Source organism: Lactuca serriola, chromosome 2, assembly GCF_051521515.1.
Source record: "Lactuca serriola cultivar US96UC23 chromosome 2, Lser_US96UC23_V15, whole genome shotgun sequence".
In the NCBI taxonomy this organism is placed as follows: domain Eukaryota; kingdom Viridiplantae; phylum Streptophyta; class Magnoliopsida; order Asterales; family Asteraceae; genus Lactuca; species Lactuca serriola.
The window spans coordinates 89,276,939-89,302,989 of NC_136409.1; the positions used below are offsets into that span (position 1 = coordinate 89,276,939).

Here is a 26,051-nt window from a genome sequence, read left to right on the forward strand (position 1 = left end):
GATCATTGATGCAATCTCCTTCTGATTCATCATCGAAATTGTGGAAAATATGTGAGCGGACAATGGTGGCCGCCTTCAGGAAGAATTCTTGTATGGAGTCCAGAGGCAGTGCACAATCCTCAAGACCCGCATCTTCGAGTAGCGGTGGTTTAATTTTATCCAACAAGCTATCGATATTAGCTTCTCCAGTGGCTTCCATTTGCAAATTCTTGGAAGTTGAATCCCCAGCACATGTATGAATCCACGTTGAGCAACAATCATAGAGGTATAATTTTAACATAGTTTCAAAATCATCAAATAAAAAACCTAAAATCGGAAATCAGAGCAAAGATTGAACAAAACCCTATTGGCTCCTAAAATCAAAGGCGCAATAAATGAAAATCAAGACTGAAGTCATAAAATCATAGCAAATAAAGGTGTTTTGTTCCTTCGTTAACAAAACCTAAAATCGACATCAAACAAAACTCAAAATTGATATCAGATCTCGAGAAAAAGAAAAATCTTACTTGAATATTTGAAGAAGTTGAGGAATCGTCGATTTTCGTGGAAGAATGTTCTACAATCGATCGATGAATCAAAGGATTAAGACGATGTGCTCGAAGAATCGAACGGTGTCTGCAACCTTGGAGAAGAAGAGCAAATGTGTAAGAAGGGTCTTGTAATAGTCTGTTCTCCTTCCACTTGCCTCTTCCTTATTGCAAATTGTTCTCCTTCCACTTGCCTCTTCCTTATTGCAAATCATCATATATAAATCGTCTACCTTTTTTTGTTTTTAGTTCAAAAGTTTCAAATTTTCTTGGAGAGAATGAGACTTGAAGATTAGGAAGCAATAATTTAAGGTTTCAAAGGAGAGAGAAGGATTTGGGAGCTGATTTCCTGAGATTACCTTCATTGTTGTCGTTCTTTGTGTGTAGAACTTTCTTTTCAAATTGGCCTAAGATTTGAGGATTTAGTTTACAAATTACTTGCTTGAATTTTGTAATTCTTTAAAATTTGATTTTAAAATTTTCACATAAAAGGGATGGGCGGGAAAAAGACATTGAAGAGCTCTTTAATCATGACATGTGGCAGAAGTTGCTTTAAAAGATAGACATGTGACATGTAAGAGAGGTTTTTATTAAGAACTAGTTTATAACCCGTGGGAACCACGGTTACAAAATTAATTAAGCTTTTTTAGTGAAAATTCAAAGTTATTAATCAATTATTTTAAATAAATTATTAATTAGGAGAGTTTTTAGTTATATAAAGCTATAATTATTGATTTTAAATAAATATGTGAAATTATATCACTTTATAATTTGTATTAATTTTATTTTAATACTATTAATTTAATGTAGATATAGTGGAAAATTTAAAATTTAAAATAATAATCAATAGGTTGACATGTGACAAGTATTAATTAGTAGACATAATATGGTGACACATGACAAAAGAAGAATAAAACATGCATTAATTAAAAGGTTTAATAAAATGACACATCTCAAAAAAAGAATAAAAATATTTTTTTATTAGAATAGGACCTTATTTGGAAACGGGGAAACGGGCCTTGTGCTTAGTTTGAAGTTACAAAAAGTACCGGTCTTTGGCCCAATCTTGTAGATCGTAAATTAAGCACAAGATCTATGAATAGCCTGTTTGTTCACATCGTATAGACTATATATAACTATATACTTGAGCCTAAAACTCCAAGGTTTTCGCTTTTCACCATCTTGACGTTGTTCTTTCTTCTTCTCCTATGGATTTCGAATCGAAATACGAGGTTTCGCGCGTTGCCACCTTCATTCGCAGCAATAAGTTCAAAAGGGTAGCTTTACAGGTACTCCATGTATGGGTGCTCTGTTCAATTTTCATTTTCTAAATATTCACGCAAAACCCTAGTACATGAAGCAAAAGGACTTCGCTTCAACCAGATTAAACGCCGAATTTTGCTGATTCCCTAGCTTCTCTGCTATAGAGTTTGTTTGTTGGTTTATAACTTTTTACGGAATTAGGCCTAAACTTATTGTTTTATATTTTTAAATTAACAACTGGTAGTTCAAAACTCCGAATTGAGTTGAATCAGTGTTGCCATGTGAAAAGAAAGTTAGAACAGTTTCACGTTGATCTGTTAATAATTTCGAGACTGACTCAATTTCTTTAACGTGTAGTTCCCCGATGAACTGCTAAAGGACTCCACTCGAGTTGTGGGCGCTCTACGTAATGCGCTTTTTGGGTTATGTTGCAAAGGAGACGATAATGAAGTGAAGGATATTGGGTTGTATGTAATGGCTGATACTACTTATGGTAGCTGCTGTGTTGATGAGGTTGGTGCATCTCACATTAATGCCGACTGTGTCATTCATTATGGACATACCTGTCTAAGCCCGTGAGTACATTACATTTATAGTCTTTTTTAGGTGCTGTTTCTTTTTGACTTAATGGACTCAAACCAGTAAGCTAAGTAAGCTATACATGAGTCATGACTCATGAGTGAGTGTTTCTTTTAGACTTAATGCAGAAAAATTGACTTAATAGAGAGGTGTTGCTATTAAGTTGTAATTTTCACAAATTTGCCCTCATTTGTTCTTGCCTTCCCTTTTCCCCAAGTGGGTTGTCCTTTTCCAAACATCATTTATTCAGATAACAGTTTATCTGGACAACTCTTAATGGGGCAAAATGAAATAGAAGTTGTTGAGATACACAGGGAATGTGCTTAATGGGTTGGTTAAGCACTTAATTTAGTAAGCTAAAAAACCTGGCTTATTGTATGAAGACATCAATCCTTTACCTAATTTCCCTTCTTTTTTCCCTCTAAACCCATCTCATGTTACATTGATGAATATTGTTCCATTTTGCTGTTGGAATGGAAGGGTAAAATGGTCATTTAGTCATGTTCAAACAGTTTATTCCAGTCTAGAAAAGAAAAAAACTTTTTTGTATACAACACTTTATCCATACAATCAAACATCATTATCCATGTAGCCACTTTCCCCATACAAGTCTTTATGGGGAAAAAAAAGATATCTAATTCTTTTTGGAATAAGTGCTATTAAGCTGCTGAGTTTCATTGTGTGTTGCTCTTCATATTAGGACAACTAAACTTCCGGCATTCTTCGTTTTCGGGAAAGCTCCAATAAATGCATCAAACTGTGCTAAACATCTGTGCGGTTATGCATTGTCTACTACGAAGCCTGTAATGGTAAGTTGAGTAACTTTACTTTTTTGAACTTGTGGTGGGAAGTAGATTTTTTTTTTTTTTTTTTTTTTTTTTTTTTTTTTTTAAATTTTGAATTTGGTTTTGAGATATAGGTACTAATCACTTCCAAAACAATTTAATACAATTTTGTTTCTTTTGATTGGGATCAATAATCATTCAAGTCATGATGCCGAACTAATAGATGCACATACCATCTTTTCCTTGGGATTTTATAGTTCCCAACTTGTACAGTTTGTAACTCTGAAGGGTCTGTTTGGTTTGATGGAATAGAATGCCAAGTAATGGAATAAGTGATCACATTCCATTATATGATGATGTTTGGTTAGCATGTATAAATTGCAATATTACAGTTTTACACATTCTTTAGCTATAATGAATAAACTTTTTATTTATTAAACCCCAAATAAGATATATTTTCTAGTTTGTTTTGGAAAATAAATTTGGTGGAAGATTTGTGTTCATTAATAAAAGTGGGTTATATTGCTCCGTTATGTCCTTGAGAATTAAGGGATCACATTCCTTAAAAATTTTTGGTTCCGTAAACATTTATTAATATAGTTTTGTTGGTGAGTAAATGAAGGTCCTTTTTGGATTGGAATATGAGCATGCATTAAAAGATATCATAATAGAAGCATCAGCATCAGCAAGATGTAAACTGCATTTTGCGGATGTTATGAGTCAAGCTATGATTCCAAGTCCAAGTCCAACAAAAGGTTCTGAAATGAATGGAGACGCAGCAACAACAACTTATAGGATCGGGGGATTGTTTTGGAGTTTAAATGAGGGTCACACTATGGATGACTACTCATTGTGTTTTATCGGGCCTGATAATTCAGCTTTTGCGAATCTTGTACTTACCTTCAACGCTTGTGAAATAGGTACTCAAATACTTTTCACTTAATTACCTTTCTTCTATCTGTACAGCTATACATGCTTGCCTCTTTTTTACTTAATCTACCTTTCTTCTTTTTTCCTCTGTTGATTAATACTGTTTAAACTTTTGCTTTTTTCGAATGTAAGGCTGGTTTATTCAGTCTAGAAAAGAAACACACATCATTACTCATTCAGCCACTTTACCTATACATCACTTTTTCCCTTGAGACCGATTTCAATTTTGTGTACCAACTATAAAGTTGGTACAGGGATTGGAATCTCTTATACCTTTAAGCAACTAGTTATCTGATTGTGATTATATTTTCTTCTGATAATTAGTCATTTTTTTATCTCTTTATTTATTTATTTATTTATTTTTGGGTAACTTTTCAGTTAGATACGATGCAACAGAAAATGAAATGTTAACAGATACGTCTCAACAACGAAGAATTCTCAAGCGTAGGTACTTTTTGTCGCTTAACTAACTGTCTGTACAAAAATTGAAAAAACATGCATGTTAATCTTACTACTACTCGAACAGTCTCTCATCTTTATAATGTTTATGCAGATATTACCTGGTTGAGAAAGCAAAAGATGCTGAAATTGTAGGAATATTGGTGGGAACACTTGGTGTTGGTATGTTTGTTATATTATGTTATATATGAGCTTATCTGTTGTTGTATTTGTTGTATCTGTTACTTGAATAACATAATAATAATAATAATAATAATAATAATAATAATAATAATAATAATAATAATAATAATAATAATAATAAAGATGTTATTTTGATTGATTTGTTGTATATGCAGCTGGATATCTAAGTATGATCCATCAAATAAAAGAGATGATTACAAGAGCTGGGAAGAAGGCCTACACGCTTGTCATGGGAAGACCAAATCCTTCAAAACTTGCCAACTTTCCAGAGGTAAACTTTACAATCTTCTTGTAAATTATTATCAATTATTTTGTTGTGTGGTTCTGTTAACTTTATTTCCATTTCTTGCAATGATTGTCATCATGGATTATGAAAATTACTAAGGAAATTTTTGGTTAGCTAATCGGTCGGAATTGGTTGCATATGAGTACAAAATTGGAATACCATTTCTGAACCCTATTAATAACATCGTAGTATGTTGGTTTTCTCTTTTTCTTATTCATTGTTTAATATCTGTTTTGTAATTTGTTTTTATGTGTACTAATATGAATTATTACCTAAAATAAGTTTCATGAAGACAAGTGGTTTAGATATTTTTGCAAGTAAGTATTTAAAAAAAGTTTCGTGAAGAAGAAATCTGAAAAGGCCAGTTGGTATATTTGCCACTATTTACATTCCAATTCTTGCAGATACCAATTCCTTTAAATTCCAATTTTGCAGTGTAATGTCTTCATCTATATCTCTTGTGCACAAACTGCTCTTTTGGATAGTAAAGATTTCTTGGCTCCTGTTATTACTCCTTTTGAAGCTATTCTCGCTTTCAACAGGTACCGAAATAGGACTTATACCATCCTCCTCTGTTTATCACTTTCAACTTTTAGTATTATGGAAAATTGCAGCAAAATAGCAACATACTATATTCTTCCTACCAATAGAAATGTACCTAGCTACTTTTATATACCCACAAAAGCTGCGTACTTAAAAAAATTTCACTGATAAAGCCTGCTTTATGTTACCCATGATAGCAATTTACTTACACATAATAGGCAGCAGCATATGTACAATTTCTTCCTCATAACAGCAATGTGTAACAAATTTGCCTATATTGGTTTCAAGATAAAGAACATTGCTATTACTATTATTAGTAAAAAAAAGAGTAAAGTACACGAATGGTCCCTATGGTTTGGGGTAATTTGCGCGTTTGGTCCCTAACTTATTTTTTAAACTCGGATGGTCCCTACTATTTGTTTTTGTTATGCGCTTGGTCCCTACTTTTTGTTTTTGTTATGCGTTTGGTCCGTCTTACCTAAAAAGACTATTATTTAAATAGGGAAAAATGGTGAGGGCAGGTAAGGAAATGTGAGGGGGGTGGGGTTAGGGTGTGTTTATTTAAATAAATGGCAAAATAGTCTTTTTTACGTAAGACAGGACCGAGCGCGTAACAAAAAACAAACAGTAGGGACCTTCCGAGTTAAAAAAATAAGTTAGGGACCAAACGCGCAAATTACCCTAAACCATAGGGACCATTTGTGTAATTTACTAAAAAAAAAGAATATAAGGAGATTGCTATTATAGGTAAAAAAATATAAGGACATTACAATTATTGCTAAATAAAATGCTATTATGAGAAAAAAAAAGTAGGTTGCGTGTAAAAATAGAGTAATATTATTGGTAGCAAGAGTAAAGTAGGTTGCGATGTTTGTTAGTATTAAGTATTAACATAACATGTTTACATGCATGTTTCAGGGGAAGTGAGTGGACTGGAAAATACATAATGGAATTTCAGGAGTTGGCTGTGGTCGGTATGGACATGATGCCCATGCCAAGAAAAGAAGCACGCTTTTCGTTCCTTAAAGGTGCTTACATAGAAGATCCTGATTTCCAACAAGGTATTTCTATTTCTTTTAGGCCACATCTTACTTGTGACTTAGATACAAGAAATTCCAACTTTTTATCCCACCCGAAAATGCTACACTACTACTGTCTGTACAAAATAATCCTAGAAAGTAGAAACTAAGTGTCATGTCTGATTAATTATTTTCTATATTAAACCATTATACTTTTTCTTTACTGTTTTTAAAATCAGTTACCTGGTTTTAAGAAGGGGCAAAATGCCAGATAAAAGCACATTGTACTTTCACCATTTTTTATTTTTTATTTTTATGAAATAAAAATTGATAAGATGGTGCTAGTGGGTTGTGCTTTCCGTATTTTACCCTAATATCAGGTAAACTGGAAAGATCTTTTACTTAGATGGTTGAAAAAAATACAATACTATATAGATTATAACTGAGCGACTAAATCCATCAAATTGTAAAAGTACAAGTGCTATCCTGTTAAATGTTCTTTTGTTGTCGGGTTGGGTTGGGTTGGGTTGTGGAGAAGATGTAAAGTTTATGTCCAGATAAATAAAGGATTCTCTTTCATTGGTATTTTTGGGCATCTGTAACTGTAATAGAAATTATATTATTGTTTTAAAGACAAAAATATATCTGACTTTTTGCATAAATAAGACTAGATGCAATGCAAGAAATAACAACATAAACCTATCTCCATTTATTTTTGTATCAATTCCTTCAATTTTTCTCATATGCAGGCATAAATAAAAGTCTATCACTTATAGCATTGTAGTTGTTTTATTTTTGTTTACAAGGTCTATCCGATTATAACACTAAAACTTGATTTCGCTATAGTTGTGCAAAGTACATTGCTACTTGTTGCATTTAATTTAATTTAATTTAACCCTTGTATTATTTATATTTTAAAGCAGATATGAATGGTGGAGATGAAGATGGAGTTGTTTCTTTAGTGAATTCAGAAAGTGCACTGCAGGAGCATGGTAAGGATGATAAGATGATGGTTAAGGGAAGTGCAAGATCAGGGTTAGAGTTTTTTGCTTCTCGGTCTTTTCAAGGTCTTGACATGAATAGTAATAGTAATGGGCCAGAGCCATTCATAATTGGAAGAACAGGTAAGGCGTCAGGCTATGACAATGAAACAAGCAAAAGCACCACCTAGATCCAAATCGCCTTTATGTTGTAAACTTGTAATTCTGTTTCTTATAAAGGAAATTGGATATTCATTCATCATACTTGTTATTTCTTTCCCTAATGGTGAACAAGATGATAATCCATTATCCATCCATACGTGAGAGAGAGAGAGAGAGAGAGAGAGAGAGAGAGAGCGATTAGGTTCAAGGCATCTCAGGGCATTTTGATTATCTTTCTCATCTTCTCGTGTTGTTTGTTGACCAAAGCATCTGCTTGCTTATTATGGAGACTGGACATTTTGAGTTCGTTTTTCAACAAATAAACATCATAATCTTTTATTAGTGGAATCGCTAGCCATATGTGATTTGCCTTTGCCTCCACAGTTGTGACATTTGTGCGTGGAATCAGCGACATTTTTAATTGAAGCCAACGCGTTTTCAAGTCTTTTTGACATTCACCACAAGCTTTTGAATTTTGATTGCTGTTAGGAAATCAACAGTGGTTGCAGTTGTTTGGTCAACCAATAGAGCTGACTCTGTTATGTTAACTGTGGTCAATTGACACATTGTGGAGATGGAAATTTTCTCAAAGTAATTGGAATAGGGAAAGTACCAATTCAGCATGAGTAAATCTTATATAAATTGAACAGGTTTTCAGTTTCTTTTTACTATAGCCCATCTTCTCGTTTTTTCCATCAATGTAAATCTTCAACTTGTGGTTTTACTTTAATGGAATAATCAATTGATATAGGAGCATGAATATATTCCACATCACCATAGTTTGTTGTCCTCATATATTCATCCATGGCTTCTGATTCTTTTTAAAATTAGTTTGAACTTCATGAGGCATTTGAAAACCAGGTTCCATCATCATGCAAACATTTGGAATTTGATCATCAATAATTTTAGAAGCTCTTCTTGTAGGTAAGCACAAACTTATGATAACTTACAAATTTTGTTAAACTTTTGTGTTGCATATTTGGCCTTTTCTGTAACTCCTTCGTTCAGCAACAACTAGCTGCCAATTTTAATAGTTTAATAATGGGTTAAGGTCATTTTTAGTTATTGGACATTTTCTTTTGATTTATTTGTCATTATATTTTGATTAAGCAATCATTAATGACTGAATTTGTTTATTTATTTTTCTTATTTTAGAACCGTTGATAGCTGGTATTGACGGCGTTGTTCCATGTTGACATAAAAAAATAGAAAAAAGTATAAAAAAAATATCAGAAGGACATTACAGTCATTTCAGTTTACCAAGGGACAAAAAACGCAACGAAACTACTTCAAAAGAACCATCAATCTAAAATGTCGAGGTTTGGACTAAAACCCCAAAAAATACGTACCATAGGTACCATTTTTGCAATTTTGTTAAGATACAACTGCAAAAATGTAAAACTATCATTTTCAAAAAGCTAACAGCTAAACTGTTAAATAATACGAGATAAACTAAAACCATAACAAAACCATTAAATTAGAACATTTTTTGCTAATAAATTTTTTTTAGATTTTATACAAAGAAATTGACAAACTAAAGGGACTATTTCTGCAGTTTTGTCTTTCTTCTAATATAATTTTTGCATTTTTTTTATTTTGAGATGTTTTCTAACGCCTCTAATTTCCTAAACCATTTGCTACCGCTATTTGTTTCTTTATCAGAAGAAAGGTGACCGTTCCTCTGATTCCATTATCCAGTCTTCCAAATCGAGCTCGCTCAACAATACTCACTTCATATCTGGATCAAGAATGGCGTCCGCCTCTCTCCTTCTTCCGCTAGGTAATACATATATCCTTGCTCTCGATCGCTAGTCTGAACGAGCCGTTAACATTTCCGTTTTCACGAATTCTTAATGGGAAATTGAGTAATTTTAGGTTAAACAATATATGGAAAGAAGGAAGCATTGCGGTAATGCACATTGTTGCAATTTTGATAGAAATTAGAGATTATATGCATATTTCACATGAACAAATAGATGTGATGGTGTTCATTGGGGAAGGAAAGGCAAGGGATATGGAGAAATATGTAAACTTAAACTGAAGATTAACTGACCAATGGGGGATTTAGTTGAAATGCATCCTCTTGTTAAACTTAAACTGATATTTAGGAACCAAAAAGATGATTCATGGATCATACAAGAAACCATATTCATTTGCTCTTGAATCATTACATTTTGGACAATAGTATCTTACTTGTATGGACATGAAATACATAGTTAATGAACTAGTCTTGCTACGTAGCAGGTTCTTCTTTTGCTGTGAAATTGTCCAATAATTATGAAATAACCAGAGGCAGACCAAGAAGAGTTCCTGCAAAATATATGAGTTTGGGACTTAGGGCGAAAGCTTCACAAAGTGTTGGGTATGGGTATGAGGATGACATGGCATTAATTAAAAGGCGGGATGTGATTGGAATTGGATTAGCTATTACTGTTAGTGCTTCAAGCCTTCTAATTCAGTCTTTAAATGCCAAGGCTGCTGGGTTGCCACCACAAGAGATACCAAGACTATGTGATGAAACCTGCGAGAAGGAGCTTGAAAATGTATGGTGAGATTGCATATATCCCTCTACTTGTGGTTAGGTAGTTTATGAAAGGGTTTTGAATACACATTTATGCCTCACGTTTTTTTTCCCAATTATGCAAGAAATGTGTCCAAACTTCATTTTAAGACCACGATACACAACATTGTGACCACCTTAGGACCTGGAACCAGTTAAATACTTATTTATGCCACAATGTTTTGTCTTTTACATATTTAAGTAGTAGTGTTTCAATTATGTTACCACGGTTTAATTGTTATTGGTATTATATTGATCTTTTGGTCCTTAAATGAAACATCCTTGCATATTTCTTAATTCTTATAGAAAACCCCATTGTTGCATAAATGTGCATTGAACTCTTTTTGAAAAATGTGTGCCCTCTTTGCCAAAAGAAAACCCTTTTTGAAAATATTGAGGATTGCATATGCTCTAGATATCCTACCCGAAGCCAAGGCCCTTCCGTTATGGAAAGTGCACTAAAATTTTAAGAATGCATTTATGCAATATAGGAAAGAGATCATTTAGACTTAATGATGCTGGCGTAATGAAAATATAAAAGCCTAGACATGGTATTGGAATTTTAAAATTGCAATAGTTTGTATTAATTTTGATTGTAGTTTTCATTTCAAGCTTGTAGTTTTCCGTTTTTTTTTTTTGTTATATTCAATTTTGTTTTACAATGGTAACTGATATCTTACGCACAATTGCTCATCCACCTGAAAAAAAATAAACCAATTTTAAGAAGCTGAGGATAAAATCTCTTAGAACACGTTTAGGCGGCTAAGTGAAACAAAATCAACAAGTTATACAAGTTTATTCCAAGTATTAGCATGTAAGGTCATTCAATTCATCTACTTATCAATATGTTTTATGGGTTGTACTTATATATGCATATTTTGAGGTTATGAAGGTGCCTATGATAACTACAGTGTCTGGTTTGCAATACAAGGATATAAAAGTTGGTTCTGGCCCTACCCCCCCTGTTGGTTATCAGGTATGGACATGGTGATTAAAGTTAAAATTGTAACTAAAACAGTATTATGCTTTATTCCAGCCATAACAAACAAACAGAACAACAGGACTTTTACTGTGTTTGGACTAGGACTGATGTGAGACAAAAATTACAACTTTTCGTCCATCTGAAAAAAGTGGAAAAGACATGAATGAAAATGGCCCTAGAAATCTTGTGTCTGATATCATATCATTGTTGCTGATTTCAGGTGGCTGCAAACTATGTAGCAATGGTTCCATCTGGACAAGTATTCGACAGGTCATTTGCTGACTGAACTCTTGTTATAAATTTGTATCTGTGAGTACAATGATCGACACTTGTATCATTAATTAAGAACCCTATTACCAATACCACCTACTCGTTTTGTTTTCCATTGTTTTCATATGGAATTTTTATAGTTTTAAGTTTATAAGTTTGTTTGGTAAGAGAAAATGGTTTATGGCCTGCCTACATGTGAGTGAAAATGGTTTTCAAAATCTGTGATAGAATTTTGTATTTTTGTATATTTTTCACTTTTCAAAACAAGCCAAGGGATGGAATCTCAAATTCCAATTCCGCGAACCAAACCAAACCAAACACTCCCTTATTTTTGGTTATCAACAACAATTGTCCAGTAATCTATTCTTTGGCTTTCCATACAACGTGCCCTTCTCTTTCTATCAGCAATCAGATATCAGATATCAAGTCACATGTTGATGTGTGTTTTTATATTTTTTTTTATTTTTTTTTATAAGTTGTCATTTCTCTTTTGGCTTCTACTGAAGTAGTTGGGTTCTTGGAAATTTTCAGCTCTCTGGAAAAGCGTCAGGTTTACATATTTCGTGTTGGCTCAGGTCAAGTAAGTTCCATTTGGTTTTTCTTTTTTTGTTAACATAAGCTGAAATGGTTTCGTTTGGTTTGTAACATTGTACTCTGTTTAATCAATGTCTAAATGCAAGAAATAGAAATGAACTTTCCAATTTTTCCTGTTGATTGTAACATTGTACTTTCATTTTCTTTATTGCAACATTGTACTTTCAAGTTTCAACTTATTTCTGATTACAGCATTGTACTTTGAAATTTATTTGCAATCAGAGCGATTGGTAATCATGGTAGATTTTTCAAAGTACAATTGCTTTATACATTTGGATTTTAGAGCAATTGAGAATAGTATACTATGTTGTAATAAGAAATTTTTTTATCTTTCATTCTTTTAGTTTTTGGCATATTTAGTCCCTCAAGTGTCGAAGATGTTCCGAAACTAAACAGCATTATAAGCTAGCCCTGTTTTAGCCCTTTGTGTTAGCACCATGGAATTGGATAGTGACTGAAATCGCTGAATGCAGGTTGTTAAAGGACTCGATGAAGGGATTCTAAGCATGAAGGTTGGAGGAAAACGTCGACTATATGTTCCAGGATCTGTAAGTTTGTTTATATATATGCTACAATTGACAACAAGAATTGGTTTCTTCTTTTTAGAAAAAAGTGAAAAACAGATAACATTATTTAATCATAATAAGGTTTTGTTTCTTTTTTACTTAATGGGGATAAGATTTAATCTAATAAGCTTTTAGAGTGTTTCTTCTTTACTTGATGCAAAAAAACAACATAATAGATAAATGCGATTTACCCAATAAGTCCTAACTTTTTACAGATTTGACGTAATTTACCCAAGTCTGTCGTGATTTTCTCAAATATCTTCTTGACCAGCCTTAACATGGCCCAAGTATTCATAACTAGCCTTTTGGTGATAAAAAAATCCATGCCGTGTTTTTAGAAACTTTAATTGATAATTTTTATAAAACAATCTATTTATTGTCAACTTTTGGTCTTTATTTGTGTTAGGTTTTGGTCTTTAAAAACCATTCATAGTGACGATGAGAGGGGGCATTTGTGTTTAATTAAAGAGTGAACCAGTTGGTCCAAAAGTTGATTTGCTTATTATAGTATCCCAGTCTCATTTCCTCCAATTATAAGCTTATAATTTGAAAAATCTATTCAATTGATACAATGCAATATTTATTGGCATAATGGTAGATTTTGAAAAGTATAAGAAAAAAAATTGAAAGTAAAATGCTATAACTAGGTAAATTTTTTAATAAAAATTTTTTAAGTACAATGCTGTAGTAAAAAGAAATGAGTGTATTATGCGATAATCAATAAATAAATAAAAGTAGGATGATATAATTATGAGAAATTATATATCCTTCTACTCATTTGAAATGATGACAAGTGTATTAAAATATTATTAATCTTATCCAAAATATGACACATGTCACAATTTTATATGGGTAGGATGATAAGTAGGAACAAAAAATAGAAGGATATTTAATTTCTCTATAATTATGTGATTTTTGTGTTGATGTAGTTGGCATTTCCCAAGGGCCTAACTTCAGCTCCAGGACGGCCTAGAGTCGCTGCAAATAGTCCTGTCATTTTCGATGTGAGTTTGGAATACATACCAGGTCTCGACGATGAAGAAGAAGAATAGTAATATGAAATATATACTATTACTACCTACTTTTTGTCATGTCCATAGTATGTTTGTTTATAGAGCTCACCCTGAAAGGAAAATACTCAAATACAATCTTCCTAATTTACCCTTCCTTCTCTTTTGATCATCCCGTAAAAGGTTGTACTGCTAAAATGTATCTAATCATGGACAAAATCATCTTTTTTATTTGTAAAATGAACTTATCGTTTTGTATGTATGTATTTTTACTCGGTATAATATCAAACAAAACATGGATTCACTATTGTGTCTTCAAAAATCAAAATCCATTCAACAAGGTGCTAAGGGTAAACTTAGGTTTTCGGTCGATCAGAATTCTATAATATAATAAAATGATTAACTATATATTATTAAAAATAACAATATTGTTATCATTTAACTTTGAAGTAATAACTGATAATTTTTTTTAAAAAATTACCCAACTTAGATTGAACATCTTGTAGATCCTTGCATTTGCGAGTGACCTTTCAAGATTGTCTTTTTACCACAACCCTCAAAACGATGTCCACAGACTTAAAGAACATTGGTGGGTTGACCCACCTTGATAAAGCGGCATTTCGGTCCACTCGTACAAGACCAAAATTGTCTACCAGGTTTAAAGTTCAGCCATGATTTAAATTCCCACCAACAAAAATGACAATTTCTTCGATTTTTTGGTTGCAGTTTTGGTCGATCGCAAATAAAAAATGGAGAAGTCTAGGGAAGAAATGATATTGAAAACATTATTGAAGAGAAAACATTGGGAGGAAATAGAGATAAAATGACTAAATTGATCCTCATGTGAGGGCCCATGATGTTATTTAATATAAAAGAAATTAAATTACCTCATACTTTTAAACCTGCAAATATTCCTACTCATTGAAATTATGATAAGTGTCAATCATTCCACTATTTTTTTTAATTATCTCATTAAGGATATATTAAGGACACCAAATAAAATTAAATTCAATGATCGAATGATGACATTTGTCATAATTTTAGTGGGTAAATATTTGTAGGCATAAAATGTAGGAGGCGATTTGATTTCTCTTAATATAATGCCCAACCATACAAGTTTTGAGGATGCTACATTTTAACTTTTCAAAAATTAGACTATACTTGTCAAGTTTTGAGGATGCTACATTTCTATGATCCTTGATGCGTGTTTGGATCGCTCAAAAATCCAATCAACACGACTCTGATTTCTAACACCACAAATGCTTCAAATATGGAGCTTGAAACCTCAAATGGTATATACCCAGACAACGAAATAACACAAAGAACAAAGATGAATGACGAGAACAAAGAACAATGACAAGAACAAAAATAACAAAGGGATAGTGTGAAGATCAAACTAGACCTATAGTTTAATACTTCGGTGAAAACAAATCAAGACCTATTGGTTCGAGTTCGGCGAAAACAAGTTAAGACCTATTAACTTGAGTTCGAAATCAGAATTAGGATACATGTCCCAATAAAGACCAGTTTTGAATTGTACGCAACAACTCAAATGAACAACTGTTCAATTTTATATCATCAACATAACACACTAACTCTTACAAATGACAATGGCTTTATATAGCCTAACAATCTAACGGTAGAAGAAACTAAAAGACACCTAATTAACTATGCCATTTAATTATTAAAACTAGTCATAAAGATTTTATTAAAGAAATCAGTTCCAGCAATAAAAAGCGTCTCTTGAGTTTCTGAGGCGTCTTTTCGACTTCTGAGGCTTATAGTTCCAAGGTCAGCACGCAGACTCCTCATTCACATCCAATTCTCCCGGACTAATCGCAACTAAACTCCCTCCCATAACGAACGACATCATCATCTCCTGTCTACCCTTCTCACTCAAGTTTGTACCAGAATCGCATCCCAAAGCTTCGCATCTTACAATTAGTTGTATTCACATTCCACAGCTTAGCACCCAGGTAACCTATCGCATCCATGTATTGCATTGGAACCGGGTAGTCCATCGATACCAATAATGTGTAGCAAGCAACCTATCAGAACCAAACACCTTCAAGCCCATCGGAATACCCTTCATCGCAACTAAGCCCAATCAGAATGCAAACGTCCACAAGAACCAAATCTATCGGAATGAAAGATGTATTCATAATCACAACTGAGAATCGTAATTAAGCAACCTCCAACTGTTCGCAATCACATCACATTGAATCCCATTCACAATGAACACTGCCAAACAATCCCGATGCGATCCATCATTCGCAACAGTCCACTAGTCGCAACCTATTGTAATGCAAACTGAAGTTTCTGTTGGAGAATTGTCTTCCAAAAGCTTCTGATCCTTCTCATCCCGCCTCCTTTTCCAATTGCGATCAATCGTAGTTGGATTGGAACTTGAACTTGGAGAATGGCAATCCAAATTCGTATCAATTCCTCCCTCTTCAAAAAGAATTGCCCTTAATTTAGAAAGGTCATCGTTATCGAGATAGGATGAAAAAAAGTCAATCTTCCTCCAACAACTCCAGGAACTTGCTGAGTTCAACCCCAACCATGGCTTACATTTGTGGAACAAAGTCCATCTTCCTATATTCCCATCAACATTAGGACCATCAACACTTCTCAAAATCATGGCTTCCCAATTTACGGCAAACCACAAGAATAGAAGTCCAAACATCACGAATTTCTTCCCATGTAAATACTTGGGATTTGGATGATCGCCTTCGCCATGAACGCTATTTGGAACTTCCCCATATTGTCTTTTGGAGGGTACAAAATAGAGAGAACAACATAAGGGTTCACATGAACATAATCTATGTCTCCTCTGATGGAAACACACCTTGACATCCCACAAGCAAATATACCTTTGGGTCTTCTTCTAGCACATTCGGTTCCACCTTAGGATTCTCCTTAACCACAACCACATTTTCGGGATCAAGAACCTGCTCCATCTCTTCTACCTTTTCAACCTTTTCTTCAACTTCTTCATCTTTCAACATGAAATTGAAAATTTTAATTTCTTCCTCCCTAATTTCCTCTTCAACCAAGAAATTTATAACGACCCAAAAAATCAGAGGTAAAAATTTCATTTTTGTTATAGCTAAAACATTGATACCATTTATTCCAAACATGTCAAATCCTTATTAAGTAAAACATTTATCAGAGTTCGTCCCAAAATCATTCATTGCGGAATCATAGGTGTGTGCACTGCGATCAATCCGAGCCCTTCATTTCCAAATCGATGAAACCTGAAACCAAAACTGTAAACCGTAAGCACAAAGCTTCGTGAGTCCCCCAGAGCATACCCCACACACACAATCCACATAACATATATCGTATTACGTGTAAAAGCTATCTCTACCGTTAGCCACAAGGGCTATCTCTACCATCAGCCATAAATGTTGTCTCTACCATCAGCCACAAGGCTATCTCTACCATCAGCCATAAAAGGCTGTCTCTACTATCAGCCATAAAGGCTGTCTCTACCATCAACCACAAAGGCTATCTCTACCGTATATCATGCATACATACATATCACACGTCTCTACATAGCAAGTATACTAATTATCATAAAATTAGCTAATTAAAGCTACACACATATCACATAAGCCAGACATACATAAAACCTGTAAGAATGTCATAGGCTACCCCATATGGTCTTTACCTAGGACTGCCATGGGCTGCCCCACATGGTCTTACATCAAATGCCATGGACTCCCCTACATGGTCTCTACCTAGGAATGCCATGGGCTACCCCACCTGGTCTTATATCCAATGCCACAATGTAACGAAGTAAATTTTCAAAACAATTTTTCATTTTTAAATCATAAGTTCAATCACCAAAAACAATATCCAACAACTGTATCCAATATCATCATAACAAACAAATCCCAAGATCTTAAATACATAAATCCTCTCAGTGTGTACGTATCATGCCGACGCCTTTCCACGGTCCTCGCTAGAACCTGAATCACATAACACAACAACTGTAAGCATAAATGCTTAGTGAGTTCCCCAAAATACCACATACAACACATACGCCACTCGAGGCTATAGTACGATGTCACACCCCGAAATCGATGGCGGAAACGTTCCGGGGCGGAGGACGTCATGTATATCGTAACCAATGCACATAGTAAGCGTAGTAAACACAACCATTACATTACATAGAAATATTACATTGTTTGAAAACAAAGTGTTACAAGTGTTATATATATATATATATATATATATATATATATATATATATATATCATATGATCAAAAACTAAGACGAGTCTTCTATACGCTCCGTCTTCTCCAAAAGATCGCGGTGTACCTGTCTAATGTGGACCTGAGAATACAAGCAGTTTGAAAATCAGCATAAAGCTGGTGAGTTCATAAGCGGTTCATTTTTTAAAAAGAATAAGTTTCTTTTGGTTTTCTGAAAAAGTTGTTATCCAAGAAAATCCCATATTTTCTTATAAAAACAGTTTAGTTATCATTCGTTACACAATTCAATTACGAGCCGTTATGTTATCCCAGGAAATCCCTTATTTTCCTAATAGTTTAGTTATCAATTCGTTACATAATGTACTAATATTTGGCATACTTGTAGTATTAGTTAGGTATTCTGATATCTTAGTTATCCTACACACGAATGTCAAATATCTACCATACTTAGCCGTATTTTCGAATATTTGGATACACTCAGAAACGTACATTAACTGTATATTCGATGTTCTGGTGACTTCCAAAAGCGTACTTTAGATGTATTTCCGAAGCTCTGTCGACATTCAAAGGCGTATGTTTTCGAAACTCAGTCGATGTCCAGAGGCGTACTTTCGAATTATTTCCGAAACTCTGGTGACACTCAAGGCGTACACTCACTGTATTTCCGAAGTCTTAGTTTCATCCAAAGGCGTTCTTTCGTATTCGTCTTTCGTATTCATATTCGTTCTATTCCTAACTGCACTTTCGTATTCGTTCTGTTACTATCGAGGGCGTATCTTATTAGTATTAATCCTAGTTTAAGATTAGTATGAATCCTTTGTAAATTATAAAATGTAACATAGATTATAACACTTTATAAAGGAATCTACATTTAGTCTGAAAGTTAACTCTGCAATTCGAACTATTGGTTAATACGATTTTCAATATTAAAAGCATACAAATTATGAAACATTTGAACTGAAAATAATAGTTTAGATACAAGATTTCCTTGTACTTTTGCTTGTATTCCCCCCTGAAAACATTTGAAAATCACGAAAAAAGAGTAGAGGTATGAACTCACCGGACAGGAAACGTGTCGGTTTGGGTGCTAAACGTTAGTTCGGGGCTTGAACGCGAGCGAGGTTCCTATGTAATATGAAAAGATACACATTTGTATCTAATTAGGCTTTGAACTACTAATTAGTTGAGGATATATGTAACAAACCGTTATTTCAAACTTATGTAATAGTGTAGGTCAATTTGTACTTCTTTTTAAATAAATAAAGAGAAATTTTGGCATACTATGTATATTTACATAATTGACCCTCAAAAATAAATTATTAAATAATCTAAATTGGGTTGAACCAAGTGATAGAGATTGTAACAAGGTTTCCAAAAATATAAATATCACTGAAATCCGAGTTATAACGAAGAAGTTATGACTAATCGAAAATCCGCAACAAAATCGGCAAAACACTGTTCAGTGTGAAAACTGAATTTTTAATAAAAGGCTTTCTAGCCTTAACAATCTAAATGAAAGTTATAGTTTATGTTAAACCGAAAACTTTCATAAAAAGAACACCAAAATCTGACTTCGTATGAGGAAGTTATGATTTTTCTAAGTTTCAGTATAGCAGTGTACAACTAAAAACTCGAAATAAAGATCGAGCGGTTTTTAGCCGACACAACCTAAACGAGAATTGAAGGTCTCGTCATTAGTAGTACAACGGTAAAAAGACAGACAAAAACGGATGTCGTATGAAGAAGTTATGAATTTATAACGGATTCACGTCCCGGTCTGTTTAAAATAATAATATTAAAAATAAAGTCAAAATTAGCCGATGAAGTCTAAACGAAAGTCGTAGAGTATAAGTTTACATACGCGTGCATATAAAGAACGTCAAAAACGGAGTTCGTATGCAAAAGTTATAAATTTTACAAGTTTTGGCAAAAAAATAAAGAAAAATAGCAAAAACCGGGAATATTCGCATGAACAGTAACAGCCACGTCACCCTCGCATGCGAGCCTCCACGTGGCATCTTATGATTGGAACGCAGCCTCGCGTGTCACCTCCTGATTCGACCAAGTCCGAGGTCCACTTAGAACCGGACAGCCTCGCATGAGACACACCGGAGACACCCCTCGCACGCCCCTTGCATGCTCCTCGGACACCCCCTTCGCACGTGCCCTCTTCCCATTGGACCGAGGTCTAGTCCAATCCGAGCCTACCACCTCCGAACCGAAGCTGCTTCCCTTCGCAAACTGTCAGCCTCGCATAGCCTCGCATAAGCCTCGGATCCGAGGCTTCGGCCTATATAAGGCATGCGAGGGCTTCCGAAAATTTTCACTTTTTCACCCCAAAAATCATTCTCTTTCACATTCTCAACTCCCCTAAGCTCATATACACAACCCCTAAAGCCCCGGTATCAAGACTCGAGCCCTAAGTAAGCCGTGAAGCCCCGAAATTCTCGAGAAGTAACCTCTATCCTGTCAAAACTCTGCCCGATTTGAGCCGGTTTCTCGACAAATAACTCCTTTTCGTGAAACGAAACTCTGTCCAAATTACCACCTATCAAGTGAGTTCATACCCCCGTATTTTCATAATTTCTACTGTTTTAAGGGGGGAAATACAAGTATAACACAACAACTTTGTGTTATAAATAAATGATTTCAAATCACGATAAATTGATTTTAAAGCATCAAAAATACTTTAAATATTGAACTCTTTTATAAACTTATATTTTTCCCAAATATACATATTTGTATATATAACTTAATATAAATAAGATTTAAAAGGCTTATAGTACCAGTTATTTGTCCGAAGGTCATTCAAATTTTACTTATATATAAAATTGTATATGTATATAAAAATAAAAGTTATTTCATCAGTTTAATCACCCTTTGTAACATGTTGAGCAAAGGATTACATGCAAAAATAGTTATTTACCAATTCATAAAGTACATATAAATTATAATATGTATAATTTATGATACATAGAACAATAATTCATATGAATACACTGTTTTACATGCAACAAGGGTTTTAATTCAAAACAAATCAAGGGTTTACACTTATCAAATACATGTTCGAGATACTAAGTCAAGAACATACTGTCAATCATTTATTTCAGAATGATTGGGTTTTCATAACTAATATACATGTAACGTTTATATGCTTTTTATGAGACATTCAATTTAGGTTGTTTAATTCATTTTAGACAACCAAAGTAAATCCCTGACATTATAACCAGAATCTCTGGTCTGGGGATCGAAACAAGTTGTGTGTAGATCTATATCGGGATTGACAACCCCGCACTCAGGCTGCTAGCTACAGTCAGGCATACACGCCAATGAGTGGCAATTGTTATCAACAGTTTAAGCGCTCATTAGGCGTTTGTTTTAGGCGTTCATGTCTTAGTATGATTATAATAACTCATTAAAAAGATATTAACAACACGTTAATGTATAAACAACTAAACGTAAGTACATCTTCAAAGTACCAGTTTACAAAATGCAAAGTACAATGGTATACTATAGTTTTCAATAACAGCTGGTGAAGCCAGACACACTCTCAAATACAAGTTTTACAAATACATTGGTTTACAAATAGGACAATTTTATGGGAATAAAACTACTTTTCACATACCACAGAAAATATGGGATTTTCTAGAAGTGTTTTCATATTCAAAATACAAAGACACCCGTTCAAACATAAAGACTTATGTACTCACTCAACTTATTGTTGATACTCTCTTTTCAAATTACTTATATTATCAGGGAAATAATAACAGGTACTCCCCGAGCTTTTTGAGAAGATGGAGCCATTAGGAATCTTATCTTCTTTTTTTGTATTACTATTTTGGTTTCAATATACAATGATTGAACACATGTAAATATTATACTTTTAAATACAATGGTTGTTTGTGCTTTGATTACTATGATACATGTATTGTGATACTACAAATGAAGTCCTCCACCCCCGGACGTTTCCGCCGTCTGGTTTGGGGGTGTGACAGATTGGTATCAGCGCATTGTTTATAGTGAACTCAGTATATCAATCCATAAAAGATATACAAACTATAAATACATTGGGGCTGAGAGCTCTGACTACAAGTATACTTTTAAGAATTCTACGTATTTTTACAAGAAGTATACTAACCCTCATACCTACAAGTACATAGTCATAAGAACTTAAAAGTATTTGGATGTTGAACATTACAGTTAAACCCGGGCAGTTATGTAATCATATCTAGAATTAATATAGCCTGATCAACTATATTGATTTCAGACATGACCAACATGTATTTGGGAGTGATAGTAGTGTTGTGACATGTCTAAAACTTACCAACTACCGAAGAAACTCTAAGAACAGAACATAAAATACTATAAGAATATTATAAACATCGATATGCTTTGGTTTTTTTCAGGCATTTCTCATAACCTTATTCTCGTACAGACACAATGGCAGGACATCATTTACCAGGGGACCCTTATTTTCCAAATCATGGCAATCAAGGATGGATAGTGGAAGATCCGGAGGAGGATCTAGAAGAAGACTCAGATGAAGAACCATTTGAGGACAACGAATCAAGCGGTACAGATATAGAGCCACAAGTTGTCACAAGTTACATGTTCAAAACCAATTACAATATGATGTCAAAATACGAGATTAAACTGGCGCCACAGCATCCCTTCATCAAAAGCATAATGATACCTGAAATTACTGATTCCCTGGGACATACAAGTAATTTTGAAAGAGTAGATCAACATTTAAGCTGGTGAGTTTCATAAGTATTTAAGTGACAATGTTTGTATGAAATGAAATGTTTTGTCTTTGTTTGTTTGTGTTTAGAAAATCCTATATTTTCTACTAGTATAAAAGTAGCCTTCACTCAAGACCAATGTTTGTTTCTAAAATGTATGTAAGTGTAAAATAACCAATGTGCTTGAAAACCTTGTAAATCAATGCATTTTTAATACCCATGTGAGTTTTATAACCATACTATTGACTCGGAATGCCTATACACAACGTTCTTCAGACATTGGAATGTTATGACGTTTGTCACCCCAAACGGTGGACTGTAGCTAACAGTCAGGGCGCGGGTTGTCAAGCCCGTATAGATCTATACACAAACACCATGCTCCCCCTCCAAGGGATTCTGGTATATAATACAGGACTTGAGATGTGTACTCGAACGTACGTGAAGTTAGTGTCTCACAAAAACCGGTGTATAAAAACAGATCTACTTGTTAAAATGTTTCGTTTGTTTTTGTATATGAAAGTGACTTCTTGAAATTCGTGTTTCTAGTACGTAAGAGTTAGAAATTTTGTTCGTAAAACTATACCTACTATAGTTTTAAAAGTGTGTCTTGTTTATTCAGAACTACCTATAAAAGGAATCATTTGTTATGGAAGCATAGATTTTTGTAGAGCCTAAGATAGAAAAATATACATATAATCTAAGAAAATGTTTAGTTTATACATGCATTACAACAATTTATATTATTAAAGATAGGATTTCATTGTAATATATTTTGTAGACAAGAGTTCCCTAATAAGTTTATAAATCACATATGATTCTACTTAATGAAAGTGTATAAAAATCTTTATATATAACACCCGATAGTAGTCGTGTGTTCTACTTGTATTTCCCCCCCTTAGAAAGCATATAAAAGCATTTAGAATAATTAAAAAGGGTAAATTAAGGGGTATGAACTCACTTGAAAGTTTGAAGATAGTGAGATGGAAAACCGGGCAGAGTTTCGTCTCGGGAAACGGATTTTTCTCGGGATTCTCGGAAATCTTGGGAGTAAAATCGACCCTCGGGACTTGAGTAAGAATGACCAGGCACGGAAAACGAGGCAAAACGCAAGGGAAAAGAGAAGAAATGAGCAAGTTTTTCGGAAGCTCTCGCATTCTATTTATAGGGGTTTGAGAAGCCTCGGTACGTGGGGCGTACGCTCGTACGCAGCGCGTACTCGTACGTCATGCATGACCGAGTCCTCGACTACCTCGGCTTCGGATGGGACGGCGGGTCGGATGGGACGGCGGGTCGGATAGCCTCGCATAGGGGCGACGTGGACGGATCGAGACCAAGGCCCTCGGGTACGCTGGGCGTACGGGGTTACGCGGCGCGTACCTCGGATGAGGACGTTGACTCCTCCTTCGGATATTACCGGATTTTTGAATTAAATATATATATAATTTATTTAATAAACTTCAAAAAATCATATCTTCTTCATACGAACTCCGTTTTTGATGGTCTTTATATCCACGCGTAGGTGAGACTACGCTTTACAACTTTCGTTTAGACTCCGTTGGAAAATTCCGAAATTATTTTTATTATTTATTTATAGAATGACGTGATTAAAGAATTTTCTTTAAAAATTCATAACTTCTTTATCTGACGTCGGTTTTTGTCAGATTTTTCACCACTAAAATACCATTGCCGAGACCTTCGATTCTCGTTTAGGTCATTCCGGCCAAAAGTCGCTCGATCTCCGATTCGAGTTTTTAGTTGTCTGTTGCTAAGCCGAACTTGGCAAAATCATAACTTCAATATACGAAGTCGGATTTGGGCGTTCTTTTTACGTACGATCATGGTTTAATGACATTTAAACATAGAAGGAATTTAAATAGAACTTTTTGGACATTTTATTATCAAAGTTAATTTTATTAACTCAAAAGTGGTTACAATACTTGACTTTTTAGGTCATTACAAAGAGTTGAAATATCGGGTTGTCATACAAGTCTGCAACCCGGGGATACGTCCCCCGAGACAAGAGGAAGCGATACCCATACCCGAGTGGGGCCAATACATAAACCATTGGAGTCGACAAGACGGCCAACGCCCTCCCTACGGAATGGCACGAGGTTTCTATAACGTCTCAGAAGGAGGAACAACCGATAGAGCTCTTCCAGTTATAGTGAACTGAATTGCCCGACAATTCGATCAATCAAGGATGTCAATCAATCGTATCCTAGAAGTGAATGTGGTTGCGCAGGCTAACGCTGCTGATATCCTTCGTCTTGACGAGATGCAAGATGATACCCAACACCATACTGAAGCCCTTTAAAGGAAACTTAATGCTGCCGAATCAGAGATCAGAGGACTGAGGGAGCATCAAGCTGCCCAAGAAAGGCGCTAGAAATCGCAAGACGAAGCGGAACCTAGTAACCGTCGTAGCAACCGCCGCAAGTAGTGTTACACTACTTTCTAGTTTAATATACTGAATGTATAGACTACTTTCAAGATATGTATAAATCAAGTATCAATAAAATAATAAGCACTTTACTTCAACAAGAGTTATTACAATTTACATAAACATTCCATTCCAAAGTTTTGGGATTTTGGATATGTTCCAGTGTTATTTTTCATACTTTTCAAATACGACCGTGAAAATTTTTATTTTCGGTAGGCCGGTTTGATGTCGATACTTTTGCAATATTGTGGTTTATTAAAGACCTACTTTAGGGTTAAGTATCCAAATTACATATACTTAATATACCAATACAATCGACATGTACTTTCATACTCTTTGAAAAATAACCACTTCATTTTAATCTATCCAGTTGCAAGTTGTACTTACAATGGACATCCATTTTCAATTTTTTTACAAGATTCTTGTTGAATTAAGTGGTTAAGTTCAGAGATATCAAATTCATATTCATTCTTGATATATCACTATCTTTTTATCTATTGACTTTTTATAGAAAAAGATGCCTCCTCGTAGGAATCCAAGACGTAACAATGAAACGGAAGCACCGACGCCACCTCCACCACCACCCCCTCAATTCGATGCCGCCATGTTCCAAGCGGCAGTCACGACAGCTGTAGTGGCTGCCTTATCTCATATCAATACTCCTAGTGCTAGTGGGTCGAGAGCTGGTCCACGTCCTTCTAACCTTGCCGAGAGTCATGAGCACAAGAGAGAGTGCACTTATAAAGACTTCTCGAATGCCAAACCCAGGAGCTTTAATGGAACTGGAGGAGTGATGGTTTTAAGGCAGCGGATTGAGAAGATAGAAGCAGTCTTTGAAATGTGCTCCTGTCCAGAGGGTAGCAAAGTTAAATTTGCTGCCTTTACTTTCTTAGATAGAGCCCTAACATGGTGGAATGGCCATGTTAAGTCACTAACTTTGTTAGTGGCTA

General features: G+C 34.5%; 2 protein-coding genes across 5 annotated transcripts; both read left to right on the plus strand.

Annotated features, from left to right (window-relative positions):
* Positions 1–1,659: 1,659 nt before the first annotated feature.
* Positions 1,660–8,058, plus strand: LOC145086498 (diphthamide synthesis DPH2 family protein). Of its 3 annotated transcripts, none has more exons than XM_079024265.1 (10): positions 1,660–1,816; positions 2,148–2,365; positions 3,070–3,178; positions 3,777–4,074; positions 4,463–4,532; positions 4,638–4,705; positions 4,882–4,997; positions 5,448–5,554; positions 6,474–6,616; positions 7,495–8,058. In XM_079024265.1, the coding sequence occupies exons 1-10, from the start codon at positions 1,736–1,738 to the stop codon at positions 7,743–7,745; spliced, it is 1,461 nt and encodes a 486-aa protein (XP_078880391.1). In that variant the 5' UTR covers positions 1,660–1,735; the 3' UTR covers positions 7,746–8,058. The 3 variants fall into 3 exon arrangements, with proteins under 3 accessions (XP_078880391.1, XP_078880392.1, XP_078880393.1); XM_079024266.1 differs by having other exon boundaries at positions 7,498–8,058; XM_079024267.1 differs by lacking the exon at positions 1,660–1,816 and having other exon boundaries at positions 2,152–2,303.
* A 1,283-nt stretch (positions 8,059–9,341) lies between these two features.
* LOC145086499 (FKBP-like peptidyl-prolyl cis-trans isomerase family protein) lies at positions 9,342–13,938 on the plus strand. Of its 2 annotated transcripts, none has more exons than XM_079024268.1 (7): positions 9,342–9,496; positions 9,961–10,259; positions 11,160–11,252; positions 11,479–11,528; positions 12,060–12,108; positions 12,596–12,670; positions 13,618–13,938. In XM_079024268.1, the coding sequence occupies exons 1-7, from the start codon at positions 9,466–9,468 to the stop codon at positions 13,738–13,740; spliced, it is 720 nt and encodes a 239-aa protein (XP_078880394.1). In that variant the 5' UTR covers positions 9,342–9,465; the 3' UTR covers positions 13,741–13,938. The 2 variants fall into 2 exon arrangements, with proteins under 2 accessions (XP_078880394.1, XP_078880396.1); XM_079024270.1 differs by having other exon boundaries at positions 11,169–11,252.
* Positions 13,939–26,051: the final 12,113 nt, after the last annotated feature.

What these genes read in the sequence shown, in the direction of transcription:
- LOC145086498 (XM_079024265.1), top strand. Translation starts at nt 1,736, where the DNA reads ATGGATTTCGAATCGAAATACGAGGTTTCGCGCGTTGCCACCTTCATT. An exon ending in AACTTGCCAACTTTCCAGAG is followed by an intron (nt 4,998 to 5,447) that starts GTAAACTTTACA and finishes CCAATTTTGCAG; the next exon opens with TGTAATGTCTTCATCTATAT. An exon ending in AGATCCTGATTTCCAACAAG is followed by an intron (nt 6,617 to 7,494) that starts GTATTTCTATTT and finishes TATATTTTAAAG; the next exon opens with CAGATATGAATGGTGGAGAT.
- LOC145086499 (XM_079024268.1), top strand. Translation starts at nt 9,466, where the DNA reads ATGGCGTCCGCCTCTCTCCTTCTTCCGCTAG. An exon ending in CTCTCTCCTTCTTCCGCTAG is followed by an intron (nt 9,497 to 9,960) that starts GTAATACATATA and finishes GCTACGTAGCAG; the next exon opens with GTTCTTCTTTTGCTGTGAAA. An exon ending in TTCGTGTTGGCTCAGGTCAA is followed by an intron (nt 12,109 to 12,595) that starts GTAAGTTCCATT and finishes CGCTGAATGCAG; the next exon opens with GTTGTTAAAGGACTCGATGA.